The sequence below is a fragment of the Coenobita brevimanus genome, chromosome 60, assembly GCF_032717465.1.
Source record: "Coenobita brevimanus isolate Jiangsu-jjx chromosome 60, ASM3271746v2, whole genome shotgun sequence".
Classification (NCBI taxonomy): Eukaryota; Metazoa; Arthropoda; class Malacostraca; order Decapoda; family Coenobitidae; genus Coenobita; species Coenobita brevimanus.
In genome coordinates this window covers 38413335-38431230 of record NC_137013.1, presented here as the reverse complement: position 1 = coordinate 38431230, position 17896 = coordinate 38413335, and the positions used below count along the sequence as shown (strand labels likewise).

The window sequence follows — 17896 nt, the reverse complement described above, 5'->3', positions numbered from 1 at the left end:
AACTTTGTGGTAATCAGCGGTGTAAGTATATTGCATGTACGAAGTCGAGGCCATTGAGGACACGGATTTTTTTTTTTTTTTTTTTTTTTAATCTAACGGTACTCATAGTAATAAGGCAGTTTCAGTAATATTCTGTTGATAATGCTTTTTCTAGATATTTAGATTGTTGTGTCACGTATAACATGTACTATAGCTATTATTTGCAAAAGGGCGTGGAGTCAGAAGTGGGCTACACCCGCGAAATTATATCCTCTGACTGTAAATAGGTGTAATTGCCGAAGCAGGTGTGTGGCAAGCCCTGCCACCTTCTTTTGTTGTTAAAGGTACTCCGTATATCTTTACAACAATAAATAATCAATCACCGTTGCCAGCAAGTTACGCAATAGTTGTCACGACTCGTTTGTGTCAATCTGTCAAAAAGGGTGTGCGGTTATTTTTTTATATGATGGTAGTCCTGGCCTGCGAAAATTACACCATTTTTGTTCTGTAGTATGACAGCGATTATTAGAGTGCTCTATACTCACGAGTTTTGGTTGCAGGTATTTGAGACGAAATCTTGAGACCAGGTTGTAAGAGGCTTAAAGTTTTTTGATGTTCTAATTCCCATTATTTTTTGTCATCTTCAGCCCTCCACCGTTGCTTTAGGCATTTAGTTTTTCAGTGTTTAAATGCTTTCTTTAGACAAATGCATGTGCCGGTATTGCTTTTGAAACATACTTGATATGCTCTTGGTTAGGCTACTTATTTTCAAAATGCAAAGGTATATTTTTGTATTGTTTCTCGTTTAGTATCGTGTAGCAGTGCTTTGATTACATTTCTTCTGTGCCTCCATTATGCTAGGATTGGTAACTTGAGATTCCTTGTTAGATTTTTAGTGTTTGTCCATAAACAGGCAAGATGACAGCCTTGCTTAGATTTTGCAGTTTCAGCCCCTCATTACACGGTTACCTAACCAAACCTAATGTATCGTATAACCCAGAAATATGAAAATAGAGTTAATGCACTTAATGCATCCCTGTACTCATATAATGTGTAATAAAAAAAAAGCCAGTGACAAGTTCTACCCAGTGAGTTTGGTGGTGTAATCAGTACAGTATAGTAGCAATCAGGTATAAACGTCAAAATAGGTTAGGTTAGGTATCTGAATAATAAAGGGGCCATAACAGCACCACGTGATAGCATGGCTGCAATCTCAGCCCTGGTGCTGGTAATAAATGTTCTTATCTTAGTGAAAATAAAGAGACTAGGGAGTTAAATACTGATTAGGTGCCTCTTCTCAGTGTATCACTCTTGATAATCATATCAATTTTTGAACATGTTAATGCTAGGGCTACAAAGAACATTCTCAGAGAGGCTACTCCACTTGTTAACAATTCCTGCATCAAAGAACTCTATTATGGGTCTTGTGTCTTGCATTCTTCAGCTTGAGACTGTGTCCTCTTGTTTGTATGGGTGTAGGCGCATCCCCAGGGGCAAGCTGAAGGAACTGGGAGTAATCGAACATTTCAGACCCATGTAGAAGCTTGTAAGTTTTGATTAGGGTCCTCCCCACTCTTTTTTCTTCCAGTGTAGACTTAGTTTCTCCAACCTCTCCTTGCAACTGCACTTTTTCAGTGCTGGGACAAGTTTGTTGGCTCCCCATTGGACTTTCTCCGGAGTGTCTGTATATCAAGAGGTTTGGTGACCAGGCCTGAATCCCAGTCTCCATGTCTGGACAAACCAGAGTTTTATATATGGTCAGGAACATACAAACCAAGGTTTAATACATGGTCAGGAACATACAGACCAGAGTTTTATATGGGGCCAGGAACATACAGACCAGAGTTTTATATGGGGCTAGGAACATACAGACCAGAGTTTTATATGGGGTCAGGAACATACAGACCAGAGTTTTATATGGGGTCAGGAACATACAGACCAGAGTTTTATATGGGGCTAGGAACATGTCTGTCCATGTAAGTAAAGTACTCTTGATTCTCAACAGCATGGAGGGGGTACAGGCTCTGGGCAAACAGAAGATGGCCACTGGTTCTGTTGTGGCGGCAGTGTCCTTCTCCCTCATAGTGTCTCACTGGTGGTTGGCTGCCCTCCATTCCTCACTCTTCTAGCTGTATTAAGTCATGTTTGGAGTCTTGCCCTGTGTGTGTGTGTGTGTGTGTGTGTGTGTGTGTGTGTGTGTGTGTTTTACAGATTGAATTAGCCTAGGTGAGCCTGCTATATGAATTTTCCATTGCAAATGCCTTGGTCAGTACTTGGAAAGTAGAGAAGGTGGGGGGGGGTTTACCATACTTCTCCAGCTCCTTTGTCTGTTGCATGTTCATTAAAATGAAGGAACCTGATGTTTTATCAGCAAACAGAGCTAGAAGCCTCAGGGTGTCAATATCACAAAGAAGATAAAATAGATCTAGCATTTACTTCTTCCCCCCCCCCCCAACCACAACCACAACCACCACCTGAGGCTGCAGGTGGTAACCACATACCACAAATAACAAATAGATGCTGGTGGTCTAGTGGGTTAAGGCATGCCAAGTGGATGTGGCCCTTAAAGAATTAAAATACAGTGGATATTTGGGGTTTAAAGCTCACATAAATGCCAGCCAGGGAGCAACTGGTCATTCTTGACTTACCAGTAAATATTTTAACAGAGTAGCCTGGTTTCAAGCCCCTCATCTGATAGGGCAATAAAGGATTAACAGTCCAGTAGTACTAGAAGCAGCAATAAACTCTGTACAGCAACGTGATGCAGGCTGTTCCAAAATGTCTCAACAATTTCATCATAACTGACACTGAATTGGAGAAATAGGCAAGTCAGTGTTATAGGTAATAATGGAACTTTGATAAGTTTTCTGTAATTCATTGAGGACTTAATAGCAAAAAGGAAAGTCATTATGGTACAAACAACTTATAAGGAGGACTTCCTGAACCACCCACAGGAGTGATGAAGTCTTTTCTGAGCCTGGGGATGGGCAGGTCGGGAGTGACACTGGAGGCTCCTAGGCCAGCCAGTGGCGTGCTCAGACATCAGGACGAGGAGGCACTGGCCAAGCTGTGGGTCGACATTGCCAAGTTAGTGGTAACTTGTACATGTAGGCAGTTTTTGTTATACACTTAGCACATGCTTAATCCCTTTAATCCAGATGACAATTTTTTGTTCAGTCTTGCTAATACCAGATGATTACTGTCTATTCAGCTTTGGAAAGGCCTCTCATGTTTCGTTGGAGGTTAATAAGACTGTATATAATCCTGTAATTAGCTGTGAAGTTTATCCAAAGCTAAAATAAAATCTTCAGAATGTGCCAAGAACTAAATTAAAAAGACATCCAAGTGTATCTAGCCTAATCCTGTCATTAGCTACTAAGTCTATCCAAAGCTAAAATAAAATCTTCAGAAGGTGCCAAAAACTAAATTAAAAAGACATCCCCATTCTTAAAGGTTCGACTTATTTTGTCTTAAGATATCGATGAATTATCATCATTACTTCACTAAAAGTTGCTTTATACACTATATACAGTATTTGTGTGTGTGTGTGTGTGTGTGTGTGTGTAATTGACCGAGTCAGTCAGGATCACATGATGGTTGTGATCATCAGCTTTTTACCCTCCCAGAAGAGACCTGAGAGCTCATATAGTCTGAGCTAAGGGCAAAGCCTCGACCTTCACGCAAGCACATACCTGTCCCCTTGCTCGAGGGGGACAGGAAGCACCCACTTTTTTAGTGCAACTTTTCGCATCCTGAGCAGTACGCGAACCCCTGTCTTAGCAGATGCTAAGCAAGAGCGTTACCACTGAGCCATTAAACATTAGTGGGTACTCCTGTGGAAGATTCTGTCGCATTGATAGATGTAACAACTGAGTTTTTGATGCATTAAAAGCAACAAGATTACTTTTACCCCAATCAGAGATATGAGCCCAGTCAGACATTAGGTGTGCCATAGCTTCATCCCTTGTTTGTTGAAGTAACTGCTGAGATGGATGCTGTGGGAAGCAAATGGAAAGGTGAAGGGTGGAGCCATCATCATATGAGTGGAGAAGGTTGGATGTACAGCTTAGGTCAAGAGTTGGTGATAGGACAGAGCCCTGAGGAGCACCACTGTTGATAGATGTAGGAGGAGAATGATGGCCATACACAACAGCGGCTATGGAATGAACAGAAAGTAAGCTGTAGATGAAAGGCACAGAGAGAAGGATAGAAACCATAAGAGGGCAGTTTAGAAATTAAAGATTTATGCCAGACTCGTTTGAAATCCTCTGAGATGTCAAGTACAATGGCAAAGCTTTTTTGCCAAAGTCCCGAAAGGAGGATGACCAGGAGCCTGAAACATGGGTGAGAAGATCACCAGTAGAGCGTCCCTGACGGAACCCATACTGACGATCAGAAAGAAGGTTGTGATAGGAAAGATGGTTTAAAATATTTCTGTTAAGAATAGACTCGAAAACTTTTGGGACACAGGATGTTAAAGCAGTTGGACAATAGTTAGAGGGTTGGGAATGGTCACCCTTCTTTGGGACTGGCTGAATGAGAGCAAACTTCCAGCAAGAAGGAAAGGTACAAGTTGATAGGCAAAGGCAAAAGAGTTTACCTAGGCAGGATGTAAGCACAGAAGCACAGTTCTTGAGTACAGTAATCCCTCTACTATCCGATGTAATAGAGCCAAAGGCATGTCCGGAAAGTGGTCCCATTTGGAAAGTGTGCCTCTGGCTCCTGGACTGGTACTTAAGGACCATAACCCAGCCTAACTTTGAAAGCCACCTAAAACTCCGTACCGAACATGCATAGCACCTATTTAAACCTACTTAAGACCCTATTCACACCAATAATGAACATAAAGCATGAAATAAATAAAAAGGAACCAATGAATGAGGAATTAGAAGTGACTGTACCTCAGCCAGAGTACTTACAGCATGTTTGTGGCTGCCTTTTCTAAGGTTTTGGCAGTGGTGAAAATGCTCTTGAAGCACATACAGCAATCCAGTGTTGTGATGCACACAGTTCTTTGCCCTGTGAGTTATAATTGTTTAACACTGCACATTGTTCTTAACTGCACCACGCCAGTTTCAACCGCCAGTTTGCACTCCACAGTTATCCTTCGCACTTTAAATTCAAATTTCTTAACACTACACAAGACTGTAAATTCCTGTGTGGTCTAGTGGTGAGGTATTGCAGTTTATTCACTGTTTATTCACAAAAAATGAGCACGTGTGGTTTCCATTGCGATAAGCATCCACTCACGATCGAAGTTAGGCAGTGACTGTTAGAGTGTTGGTGATGGGGAAACAGAGTTGCCAGATCGCAATGGCCACATTACCAAACTCCTCAATTTTCAGTACCAAATTTAACTTTTCATTACCAAATTCGTAAAGCTAGCATTTATTCTTCACTAATTATATATACTAGGGGAAATACATGTAATCACTCTGCGTATAATTAACAGCATGTTGATTATTTTCATGCCATGTTGGGTAGCAGATTAATCAGGGAGAGCAAACAATCCACCATCTCCATCCTGTGTATCCTCATACATGTGAAAGATCCGTTTCGTAATGCATTATGCTGATTCGTTACCAAATGAATTTTTCATTACCAAATTGGCCCACATTTGGTAATGAAAAATACCAGATGACAACCCTGACAGGGGAGGGGGAAGGAAGGAAGGGGTGAAGGGTCCGTGGTGTAACAGCTGTTCGGTGCCGCGCGGCAATTTCAAATTACGGGTGGGGAAAAAATTCAGATTTTGGGGGGATTTTTTTCTTTTTTTTTTGACATTTTGGGTTCCGAAGGTCCAGGCCCACAATGTCCAGTAAGTGGGATGTCCGGAGAGTAGGCGTCCGGAAAGTACGGGGATTACTGTATACTGTATATGCACTACATCAGCTGTCTGGTGTATATCCCTAATAGTGCATGGGTGGCTGACTGCTATCAGTACACGTGTACTCTGCCCCTCCAGGCGCGTCTCCCGCTTTTAAGTTTAAACATGCCCGGGAAATATTAAAACATCCTCAGACGTGAACCGGTGCCTATCAACCACACATCCTCAGACGTGTACCAGCGCCTATTGACCACATGTCCTCAGACGTGAACCAGCGCCTATTGACCACACATCCTCAGATGTGAACCGGTGCCTATCGACCCCACATCCTCAGACGTGAACCACTGCTTATCGACCATATGTCCTCAGATGTGAACCGGTGCCTATCAGCTGCACGTCCTCAGACGTGAACCAGCAAGAACCTGTCCATTATTAGTAGTAGTAATTGATTTTGGGGGGATTTTTTTCTTTTTTTTTTTTGACATTTTGGGTTCCGAAGGTCCAGGCCCACAATGTCCAGTAAGTGGGATGTCCGGAGAGTAGGCGTCCGGAAAGTACGGGGATTACTGTATACTGTATATGCACTACATCAGCTGTCTGGTGTATATCCCTAATAGTGCATGGGTGGCTGACTGCTATCAGTACACGTGTACTCTGCCCCTCCAGGCGCGTCTCCCGCTTTTAAGTTTAAACATGCCCGGGAAATATTAAAACATCCTCAGACGTGAACCGGTGCCTATCAACCACACATCCTCAGACGTGTACCAGCGCCTATTGACCACATGTCCTCAGACGTGAACCAGCGCCTATTGACCACACACCCTCAGATGTGAACCGGTGCCTATCGACCCCACATCCTCAGACGTGAACCACTGCTTATCGACCATATGTCCTCAGATGTGAACCGGTGCCTATCAGCTGCACGTCCTCAGACGTGAACCAGCAAGAACCTGTCCATTATTAGTAGTAGTAATTGATTGTCAGGGGTGGAGTCACTTTCTCAAGAGGCTAACTGTACTGACAATCAGCATTCGTGAGCGATTAGTCTCTTCTGTGTACTGTTGAAAAAGCTTATAAAATTTTCATCCTTAGAGAATCGGCGAAGTAAGCCGGCATAAAGTAAAACATATGACTTGATTTTCACAAGTCAATTCCTTGTCTCTACTTTCAAGCAATATTTAGCATTTTATTCCAAATGCACATCACGCCATGACACCTACAGTATTCAAATTACTGGAAATTTTGGGTAGCACCTCATAAAATCACATAAAGCACTTAGAATTTGTAAGTCGACTTGTGGGTGTGGAGGAGCCAAGGACAGAAAAGTGGAACACTAAGAATATTGAGAGGTGGGAGTACTGTAATAAGGTTTTGCTGCATCAGATTAACTATGAGGACTCTTGTTTTCTTCTTGGTTTCTCCAGATGATTTTGTTCATCATTGGAGAGTGCTTTAGGAGTGAAGGGTTTAGTAAAGGCTGTATCTAACCCCTCGTATTTTAAAAATTTGCTCCAGTGCTGATTAAAAGTCATCTGCATATACTGTAACATGAATAAATTTAAAGTAATGGACATATTGTACTCTGGTTGAAGGGGTTAACATTTTACTTGACTATCCATATCCTCTTTTGCTGCCATGATCTGTTACAAAGCAGTCAGTCAATTTACTGTCCCTAGAGCTGAGGCTGGTTGCATACGTGTGATAGAGGAAGTGGGGAGGTACCGGGAGGCCATACGCAGCACTCAGGAGGCGGAGGAACGGCTCATAAAGGAACTGGGAGGAAGTGGTCTGGCTGCAACAAACTTTGAACTCAGGAGAGTCTCAGATGAATACCTCTCTGTCATACTGGAGGTATGTTAGAAGTTCTTTGTGTACAGTATTTTTATGTACTGTACTGGTACATTATTTATCCATTGATCCTTTGTCAACTCCCTAGCTTTATCAACCTCCATATCTCCCATCTCATGCATTCTTTTGTCATATCCTTCCTCCTTCTTGGTTTGCTCCTAGTAAGAATTATATTAAAATTTGCCATCCTACTGAAAGTGTTAGGACTTCAGATGCGTGAGAAGAGTGAGAGTGTTGGTGGAGCAGTGCAGGAGGTACTGGGTGACCCACTGCGAGACTACCATGCCCAGTATGAACACCTGGACACGTTGCGCCGCCGTCGAGATGCACAGCTGGCCACACTACACAAGATACAGGACAAACTGGACAGACTCAAGATAAAGGTACTGACAAATAACTTAATACAACCCTATCAGTGCTGTGAGGTGGAGAAGCATAAGATAGTCTGGCCATGTAAAGCAAATAGATAGTGAAGAGATCAACCTAGTTTATGTGATTGGAGATGGAGGGGGAAAGAATGCCTGAGGATGGGTGGTATATGATTTGAAGTAGTGTGGGTGGAGAGGGGGCTGTCAGATGACAGAGGACAAAGTGACATGGAGAGACTATTTTGTTTCCACCCCATCCAGAATTAAGACGTGTTGTAATTAATAATGTCTGTAAAATTGTCCATTTGGTACCTGTGGACAGTTTTATTCAGCTTTGGGGCATCACTAAACAGACTCAGCATCAAGGAATAGATAACCATTGAATACCTGACCCTTTCAATTTGGTGTTTTCTTTTTATTTTATTCAACTTCTGGGGATATTATATTCACCCTGGAAACCTCATAGGATTGACTTTTTTTCCATTTCTGTCAAGAACAACCAACATTAAAACTGTTTAGCTTTTATCGTCTTTTATTTTACTGTGCTGTGCAGAAGTTTCGTAATTTAAAACTATTATTTTTAGGTTGCTGTAACTGTAAAGTGTCTCCAACTTAATTTTTCTGATTATTACTTGGTCAGTTCCTTCCATAACATATCTCAGAACAACAATATTGTGAGGAGAAGCACATGATCAGGGATTTGGCACCCCTTTTTAACATGACGGCATCCGGATTGACTCTCTCGGTTATTTTTATGAAAATCCACAGAATGTGGTGAATGTTTTTGGCGTATCAGATAGAACCAGGATTCTGGGGATTTGAATGGTGTGTGAATGCAAGCATGGCCCATTGGATTTGGGCAAATTTGGGCTGTCTGGACGTTGCAACTCCTCACCCTGCCCTAGGGTGGGAAAGGAAGTCCGGGTGTTGGTGATAAACAATTTAAAGTTTGGAAAAGTAGCTACACTGTACTTTTTAATGTTTTTGCAGCAGAGTACTTTCATTTGAAAATGTGTCTAAAATGTTTATGAAATTAAATGCAGTGAGTTAGTTGCAGAGATGAAATCAGTAAAGATGGTAAGCTAAGACACTGTTCAAAAGCTTGACAATCTGTTCCCAGGGGCTCAGGAGTCCACTTGCATGCCACATACATTCACATGTCACCAGACTGCTAATACCAGGTGACTGCACTGAGTACCTACTAGGGTTTTCCTGTAAATTGCTAGTGTAATGGTATTAAGAAGAATGTTTTTATAATTGTGTTGTCTTATTACCCTAGTGATCAGATGTGAACTCATACATCTGGTTGGCAGGGTAAGCGTACAACTGATGTGGTGGTCGAGCGAGACAGTGCACTGAAGCAGCTGCGTCAGATTAACACACAGCTGTTGGCTGAGGCTGGACGCTTTCATGCCCTTCGTTTGCCCCTCCTCCAGCCCTGCCTTCAAGCCCTTGTCCAAACTCAGGTCAGCCTTTTTACAACGTTAAATAGACGTGTGTGTAAAGCTTACCGATACTGTCCTCATTATTTGTCCCTTTTTTTTTTTTTTTTAAGTGAAATGTTCAGCAAATTAACAAAATTTGTGATATCGTGGCTCACATTCCTGGCATATAATGAGGAATTAATATACTTTACCTCCTTTCATATGATGACATACATACTGGTATTATTTTTTGTGTTACCAGTAGATGATGTAGCCAGGAGAAACATCCAGTATTGGAGGGATGAATCATGGCTGTAGTTAACCTTCCCAATTTGAAAAACCAATCATGGTCTGTATATAATTGTCTGGAGGTAGAAAGCATAAACTGCAAACTTCTTGTATGCCACTGTAGTGTAAGGGATAATGTAAGCTTGCAGTATTATAGTGTATACTATATTTATGGTCATGTGGTGATTGATGTCATGTTAAATAAAATTATTGTTGAGTAACCCTGGTCTGTCTGACCAAACAGACCTCTCAACTACAGACAAGCAACCACTCCTTCAGGGCTGTCCCATGTGGTGAACCAATGCTCCATTGCGGTAGACAGTTCCTCACCACAGCAAGGTGCAAGTTCCTGAATGGATGCTGCATTTGCATCTCTCCACCTAGTCAGCTGGGGTACCATAGTAGACTCCCCCCCCCCCCTTTTTTTTTTTTTTTTTTTTTTTTTTTTTTTTTTTTTTAAACAGTTTTTTGGGTTACAGCAAACTCGTAGGCATGTCGCTCCATGTAGAACTGCTTGAAGTGCTGAAGTGGGGTGAAGTGTGATAATATGTGACAAGGTTGGGAGAAAGGGATGAGAGGAGAGCAGACACAGAAAAGGCATGATAATGAAGAAGAAACAGGCAGTGCTTCATCAAGTTAATGGATAGTGGTTGCCACCACCTTCCACCTGAGGAAAATTGTTGTAATCAGATAGACTCATGATCTGCAATCATGGAGAATACCTGCAGCTTCACCTTGGTGGTACATCGTCGTCATCATCATGAGCTTTTTCTTAACTGAGGATGAGGCGAGGTGAGGGGGGGGGGATGCAAAAGACGGAGAATCATAAACAGCAATACCAGTAATTGTTCTCCTTTTGTGCATTTCTTTGCTTGTTGGGGCTAAATGTGTAAGATTTTATTTTATCTTAGTTTAGTAAATGCCAGACAGTGTGACAGTTTCCTGTTCTGGGAGATGTAGCTGTTTGTAGTATAGTATATTTGTCATCAGTAGTGTTAAATATTTTTTTAGTACACTAGTTACTGTCGATTTTTGGAACAAAGCACTCATTTCCCATAGACCCCGTATTAGGGCCCTGATGGTTCTGCATCTACTACTGTACTTCTCTACTTGTTACGCAGGCAAGAAAAGAATCAAATGCTACAAAAGTATAGTGTTCCTCCATTGTAAGAAAGGTGAACAGAAGAAAGGTAAACTCAAGATACAGTACATTGCATTTACAAGAGCAGAAGAAGGAAGAAGGTGATTGTTTTTAAGGGCCCGTGGTATCTTTTCCAGGTTGACTATTATGGAACGGCCAATGCTACCTTCACCAGTCAGGTTGAGGCCAGCCGAGGAGCACATTTGATTCCTGCATCCCAGTATGAAGACACCATCGCCAAACACCTCGGAACAATCCGGGACCTCAAGATTGTTGCCACATAGAAAACAGTAGGCCAAAGGTAAAGTACAAGGAGTCAGTATTTAACCCCCTGAATCCCACTAATATCCTTTTTAGTTGATTCTTGCTGGCATCTCTTCCCCACACCCCAGTATGAGGACACGATCACCCAACACCTCAGAAAAGGGAGAGATCCCAAGATTGTAGCCATCTAGAAAAAGATACAGCAGGGGAAAAAGTAAAAGCAGTCATCATTTAAAGTTGTTTCATTGTTAAGTTGCTTCTGAATTAACCTCTATATATTTCACTTCAAGTTGCTTAGGATAAATGATAGAGTTGGTGTCTGGTCCTCTATACTAACCCTCTTGTTATGAAAAACCATAAAAGGATAATTGTAAAACTTATTAAAAAGGAGGAAAGGAGAGAAGATGGTCAAACAGTATTAGTAGTTTGTGTCCTATAATAAATAACTGATGTATTGTGCTGAGAATATGTACTAGAATAGTATGCTGTCATCATTTAAGAGTCAGGGTCATTTCTGAGGATGAATTTTTACCAGTGTGTTCATTCCATCTTCACTAACACACCTATTGGCATGTCTGTTCATTCATTTATAAAGGCTCCAACATGCTTGCATGTGTTGGCACTGGTGACAAAAAGGCAGCTCTCCATGCTGCTAAATCTCAGGAGCCGTTCTGTTCAGTCTCGTATCTCTGACGTCACCCTGCATGACCTGATCCCGGGTCTTTTTTGGTCTTACCTCTGACAGCTCTACCCACCGTGTTTGCATCTCTCACCTTCCGCACCCATTTACGTTGCTCAAACCATCTCAGGCTACCCTTTCTCACCATAACATTAATTTATTCAAGTCCCATCCTTCCTGTCAGTTCACAGTCCTAACCCTCAGCCTGTCATTGAAGGACACACTACACCTCCATCTAGTCATAATCACCTTTCCATGTCTGAGCCTATGAATATCCTCTTTCTCTACTACTCAAGTCTCACAGTCATGCAGTATTACACTCCCAACACATGGCGCATACAGGGACCTCTCATCAAGGAGGGAGAGCCCTCTTAGTGTCAGGAGATGCAATAGCTCTCTGAATCCAACCGCCACATACCCTAGCCACCAAGCCATCCCCATCCCCAGCCCTACCGTGCTGGGGCAAAACTGATTGTGTGGATCAATGGTTGAATGGACCCCTTCCCTTCCCCTCTCACTATTCATCACTGACATTCTCATATGAGACATATGAGACAAAGGAAACAAAAATAAAACAGTGAAAAAGTTCTGCTTTATTATAATTTTTATGAGAACATTTAATAAGCTTTGGTAAGAAGAGAGAGTGGCTGAGGATCACCACCATAAAAGATGCACTTAGGCCTAGAAACAGATTAGTATATGAGAATGTAAAGCTTAGAGAACCTGCAGAAAAGCAGGTTGGTACATATACAGTATATACATGGTAATACACGTATACATGATGCATAATTACAATGCTTACATGACTAAAGTATTAATATGGTTGTGCCTTGCCTTGATATGGCAAAGCTAAATGCCTTTGAGGAACATTATATTCTAAACTCTGTCATTCATAAATAGGTAAGTAGTATTAATAGTTTGCCAGCCTTTAAGGCAATTTTATAGACAAATGTGACACTATTTTGCGGCATACCAGGGTGGATCATTTGAACTGCACCATTTCCACTGATAAGAGAATTTAAATAGTGGTTAAATAGATAATGATGCATCAGTGCCTTTGCTTTGAAAGTGAGAAATGTATTGTCATCAGTAAAAAACAGACATCCAGAAAAATATTACTCCAGACCACATAGGCTGTAGTCATGAACTGCACTAAAAATTTAAAGATTAGTATGTGTGTTGTAGTTCATATTCTTTGACTGCTTATGAGAAAAATTTGACAAAGAAATTCCCATACTGAACCCACCGGGTGTGGTTAATATCCAGTTATCTCATTAAAGACGTGGTTTCGTAACTTAAACTATAATTTATAAGTATTTTTATGTAGGTTCTTTTTGCTTAGTGCTGAAAAATATTATGCAGACATGGACTATACTGTATATCAGAGCTGGGCACCACAAACGAAATTTCACTTCCGCAAACTCAAGCCATCTACAACTGCAAGCTTCTTGAAATCTGCAGTTCTGCAAATGCAAACTCAAACACAAACCATTTGTATCCTTTTCAGTACCACGGCATCAATTTCATATTATTCTGGATACGATTAGAGGATTTTATTAAGTTTAGGATGACATTTTTCATAATCAAGGGGTTAAAAAAATCCTCTTTAGTTACTCACCACTAAATTATATCTTTATTTACTATATTCTGATTAACAATAGGTGACTTTGTGGTTTGGAAAAAGTCTGTAGTACTGAATGGGATATATAAAATTATATGTATAGTAAAACTAAAATGTATACGGTAGCCCCCCTAAGTCAGCAAGGTTACGTTCCAAACCCCCTAGCTAATGCTTGAAATTCGTTAATTCTTGACGCCTTCCTGAAAATGACATTTACTGGTAATTTGTGTAAAATTTGTTGCAAACAAATCTGCAAACAAAATCACTTTTCTGCAGTTGCGGAATCTGCGGTTTGCGGAAGTACCCTACTCTGCTGTATACAAAACATTTGACTTTAGACACATGAAATATAAAAGTAATACAAAAAAAAAATAATAATAATAAAAAATAAAAAACTAACCTGTCTTGATATGGCATTAAATGAAGTTAAAATGACAAGATGAATTAATACTTCCTATGTCCTTTCACAATTACAGATCAGTGTCATTACCATCACTATTATTTTCATATTACATGTTAATGCCACTGTCAGACACCCTGAATCCTGATGCATTTAACCCATTCTGTACATGGTAGTCATTACCCACTTTTTCTGCATCTTGAAAGTCCATTTGGTACTTTCTTATAGCCTCACTATCTTGGGTATTTAAGGTATCCATCAGAAATAATCATCATCATCATCATCATCATAATTTTCTCACATTGACAAACCCATCCCACAACATTCTTCAGCATTTTACTCAGGGTTTTTAATTTTCAATATCTGTGAGACCATTTATCCAGTCGTTTTGACCAGGATTCATATGTGACATACTTAAATCTGGTACAATCACAGGTATATGTATAATCATGGTACACTCAGCAAAAAATATATCTGCATACTTAGCCTGGCAGTACCACACTGGAAATAAAAGATTAAAACTGAGTTTTGAATCTGCAACTGTAAGAAATTTTACATTAATTACGGTGTTTTGGGTCTTAAGTACTTCAGTAATCTCCACATTATGGAATTATTTAGACATGCATCTTGCAACCAGCTCTACCTACCATGCCAGGATGACAAAAGTTGTAGTGCCACTTTAGAAGTCAGTCTTACCCATCTGTCTGGATACAGTTTTTGGTAAGTGTACACACTGATCATGCAGTAGTTTGTGACATGCTACACACTTGTAGCATTAAAGAAAAATGGGTATAGAGTGCAAAATTGCCATAGCATGTAGATTAAGAAATGAGAAGAGAGAGAAGTTTAAGATGGATAATTTTAACAATACCACAACAAATAGTAGACTTTTAAAATGTCCTTCTGCCCTACTTGATTTTCTGGGTAATTATTACTGCTGGCATGGGGGAACTTGTAGCACTTCTTCCCTACTGGGTTTATTTGTGTATTTCACCTTGACATAAGCTAACATTATTTGCATCAGGAACATGTAAGAGGATAGTTAGGTATACAGTATTGAATAAACTGCTATGGAAGAAATGGTACAAAGTCTGCCATACCAGATTAAATACTAACATACTGTAGGTGTCAGGAGAGATCGAACAAACACCTTACTAATGCATGCCCTGTCCTGCTTTACTCAGCTTTAATTACAGTACTAGCAATCCTTGCTGTTAGGATATTGTCCAGAATATAATTACTTTTTCATAAAACTAGTGGAAACAGGGTTATTGGTTTTATAGGGTAGCAATGGACCTTTCAATAAGCATTCTTTCCATTATTTATTGTGCTCATAACAAGATTTACATAGAAAGGTACTTATAACAAGGATTACTGTACATATCTCTATAACTGACCAGCAGAGATAACATTCACATACACTATTATAGATTCATGGTACCTGAGATCAGCTTTTAAATATTCAGTCTGCAGTCATGACCCTTAAACATGCTTGTACATTTTCAAAAAAAAAAAAAAAAAAAAAAAAAAAAAAAAAGGATGTTAATACTGTACATATATGTAAACAGTATGTTGAATAACCTAGCTAGCAAGGTTTGTTACTATTTATTGCAGCTGAAACTTTAATCACAGATTGTTTCAGTTTAAATTATTGCTAAAAGTAACTAAAACAGCCACACACTGCACCTCATTACCCTTCCTCTATGTAGACATCTCTGTACCTTCACATACTGTACATATATATGGGATATGTAGCCAGAAGTATATCATTACTTTTGCTTCCACATCCCATACCAACTTCAAGGCATTCGTTGCTGCTTACACATTCCCAGCATTATATATGTATCTTCATTCCACTCCCCCTTTCTCTCACACACACACTTGGACCTTCCACTCACATAAAATATAATTATTAGAAATCAACAGATGCTAAAATCGCAATTGTTGAAGTAGCTCAGTTGTGTCACGTTTGTACTGTTAATAATACGGGGCTAAAACCTCGGATAAACAGGCAAGCAAGTTGTAAGGCATTGCATCATGAGATGCATTGTTTGTATTACTTGATACAAGTTAGAGATTTTTCCCCCAATGTTTCTGAAACGATCTCCATTGTCTTTGTGTAAATAAATGTACTTAATCCCTGTACCATCAGACAACTGATTATGGATAAATGGATTGAAAATGATTATGGTATCCATATTAGATCCATAGATATGTATGAAAAGTAGAGGGTCTGAGACTACCGTAGACCCCCTGTGATTACTTTTACTGTCTTGTGTGAATACTGGTACCTTCTCTTAGAATATAACTGACCAATACAGAACTAAAATATCCATAAATATAAATAACAACTTATTCTGAGTTAGCATGAGATATCCTTGCAATCTGTAGTGTCTCATGTTTTGCCTGTGTTGTAATACAGCAAGATGTGTTATCTTCAATTTTCCTGTGTAATCTTTTGTTAATACTGTATTTCAAGGTACTGCCTTGTGTATAACTCAGCCCTAGGGCCATACACCTAACAACAGGTAACACAGTACTTGACAAACTGTTGTGTACAACCATCCAGTTTTTCCTGGCATGGATGTCCCTTTTGTGACAGTGCTATTTCTGGCTCCTGTTAGATATTAATTGAAAGTATATATTCTTGGACACTGTAAATTGATGTATTATTTCAGGAATGGGTGTGTGTGTATGGAGCCATGCGAGTATCGGACATGATATATAACCCTCTGAAGCCAGGGTTATTTTTAAAAACTGTTCTTGCCACCTCCTGACAGTTTTATTTAGCGTAGGATAGACTTCTTGAATGGAAGAAGTTAGGTACAGTCTTAGTAGCCCCTTCATCATGAGAGGTCTTCCTAAGCTGAATAAAATTGTCTGTCAGCAGCAAGAATAAAAAGGATAATACCCAGACTGAAGGGGTTAATTCACTGCTCACTGCCGAAGGAGAAGTGCTGGTACAAGAGCAAATACAAGAGAGAGGTGGGATGTTTGAAGGGCAGAGGACCCTGAGTCTTCATGCTCATATCCCACAATACGAGACTCACCCACACGAGGATGCAAACCATCTGAGGGCTCATCCGAACCATCTGTGGTGGACAGGGAGGAGAGCAGATTATTAAGTGGGTGCCATGGAGTTTTGTATGTAATGTCCTTGTTATATGTCACCATTTTTATTTATTCAGTTACTGTATGTATTTATTTTTATGATGTTCGCAGTCTTCATTACAGACACTGCTTCAGCTGATTTACCATTGTCTCCTAATATACAACACTTGTTATGATGAAAAAGTTGTGATATTTTAGAACACATCATTGACATATAATGAGGACTTATGTATTTTGACTTACAATATTGTTTAATTATGGGACTAGACACGTTTGTAATTAGTCTCCCCTAACTTAACAGAGATTTTCATCATTTTGCAGTTTTTTTTTATGTTGCTTAATGACAGAATAAATCACTACTACAGCTCTGTGTCCTTTCAGAAGAATTACTTTGTGATTAGTATAATTACAACTTGGCAGTCAAGATGAGACACCAATTTTAAGTCAAGTTAAACTGGACAGAGTACATTATAATCTGTTAAGTTATGCCAGACTGATTTTAACTGTTGACAGAACACTTAAAGAAAGCGTAGGTGCTCTTGTAAGAATGTAAATGTGCCACAATGCTGAGGAACAGAAAAATACGCTAGAAGCAAGAATCAGTCATTATTAATGGAAGTAGGTTCAGTCAGTATTGCTGTATGTCTTGAGAAGGAAGGTTTTAGCCCTTAAATTTCACCACAGTTCTTGCCACTTTTATTAACTGCTTGTCTGCAGCTTTCAGAATCATTACTCTGTTAAGTTTAGAAATGAGCAGCCTAGCATGACCTGGCCCGACCATTACACTAAGCAGAAGCCAATAACTTTCTCCTGTGTGAAGTAGTGTTGAAATTCTTCATGTGATATATTCATTCGGTAAATTTTTTTATCAAATAAAACTCATCCATAAAGACATAGGAACCCCTTGGAATCTCAAATTTTCCAAGGCAGTGTTTGCCTCTAATCA

General features: G+C 39.9%; 2 protein-coding genes across 3 annotated transcripts in view; one reads left to right on the top strand and one right to left on the bottom strand.

The window, feature by feature from the left end:
- Positions 1-2937: 2937 nt before the first annotated feature.
- Positions 2938-16635, top strand: LOC145403037 (uncharacterized). Its single transcript, XM_080274878.1, has 6 exons — positions 2938-3066; positions 7483-7657; positions 7867-8037; positions 9336-9488; positions 11013-11176; positions 16518-16635. Exons 1-5 carry the CDS (start codon positions 2939-2941, stop codon positions 11157-11159), a joined length of 774 nt encoding a protein of 257 aa, XP_080131004.1. The 5' UTR covers position 2938; the 3' UTR covers positions 11160-11176; positions 16518-16635.
- Positions 15367-17896, bottom strand: part of Mmp1 (Matrix metalloproteinase 1) — a 45505-nt gene continuing 42975 nt past the window's right edge. Inside the window, exon 12 of one of the 2 annotated variants that reach the window (XM_080274874.1) lies at positions 15367-16931. In XM_080274874.1, the coding sequence (XP_080131000.1) occupies positions 16777-16931 (155 nt within the window). In that variant the 3' untranslated portion in view covers positions 15367-16776. The remainder of the gene's footprint in view (positions 16932-17896) is intronic. The other variant, XM_080274876.1, reaches the window with a different exon arrangement.

Excerpts from the sequence above, each read along its gene's own strand:
- LOC145403037 (XM_080274878.1), top strand. The coding sequence starts at position 2,939 with ATGAAGTCTTTTCTGAGCCTGGGGATGGGCAGGTCGGGAGTGACACTG. Across the intron at positions 3,067-7,482 it reads CTGTGGGTCGACATTGCCAA|AGCTGAGGCTGGTTGCATAC; the intron begins GTTAGTGGTAAC and ends TACTGTCCCTAG. Across the intron at positions 7,658-7,866 it reads ACCTCTCTGTCATACTGGAG|ATGCGTGAGAAGAGTGAGAG; the intron begins GTATGTTAGAAG and ends TTAGGACTTCAG.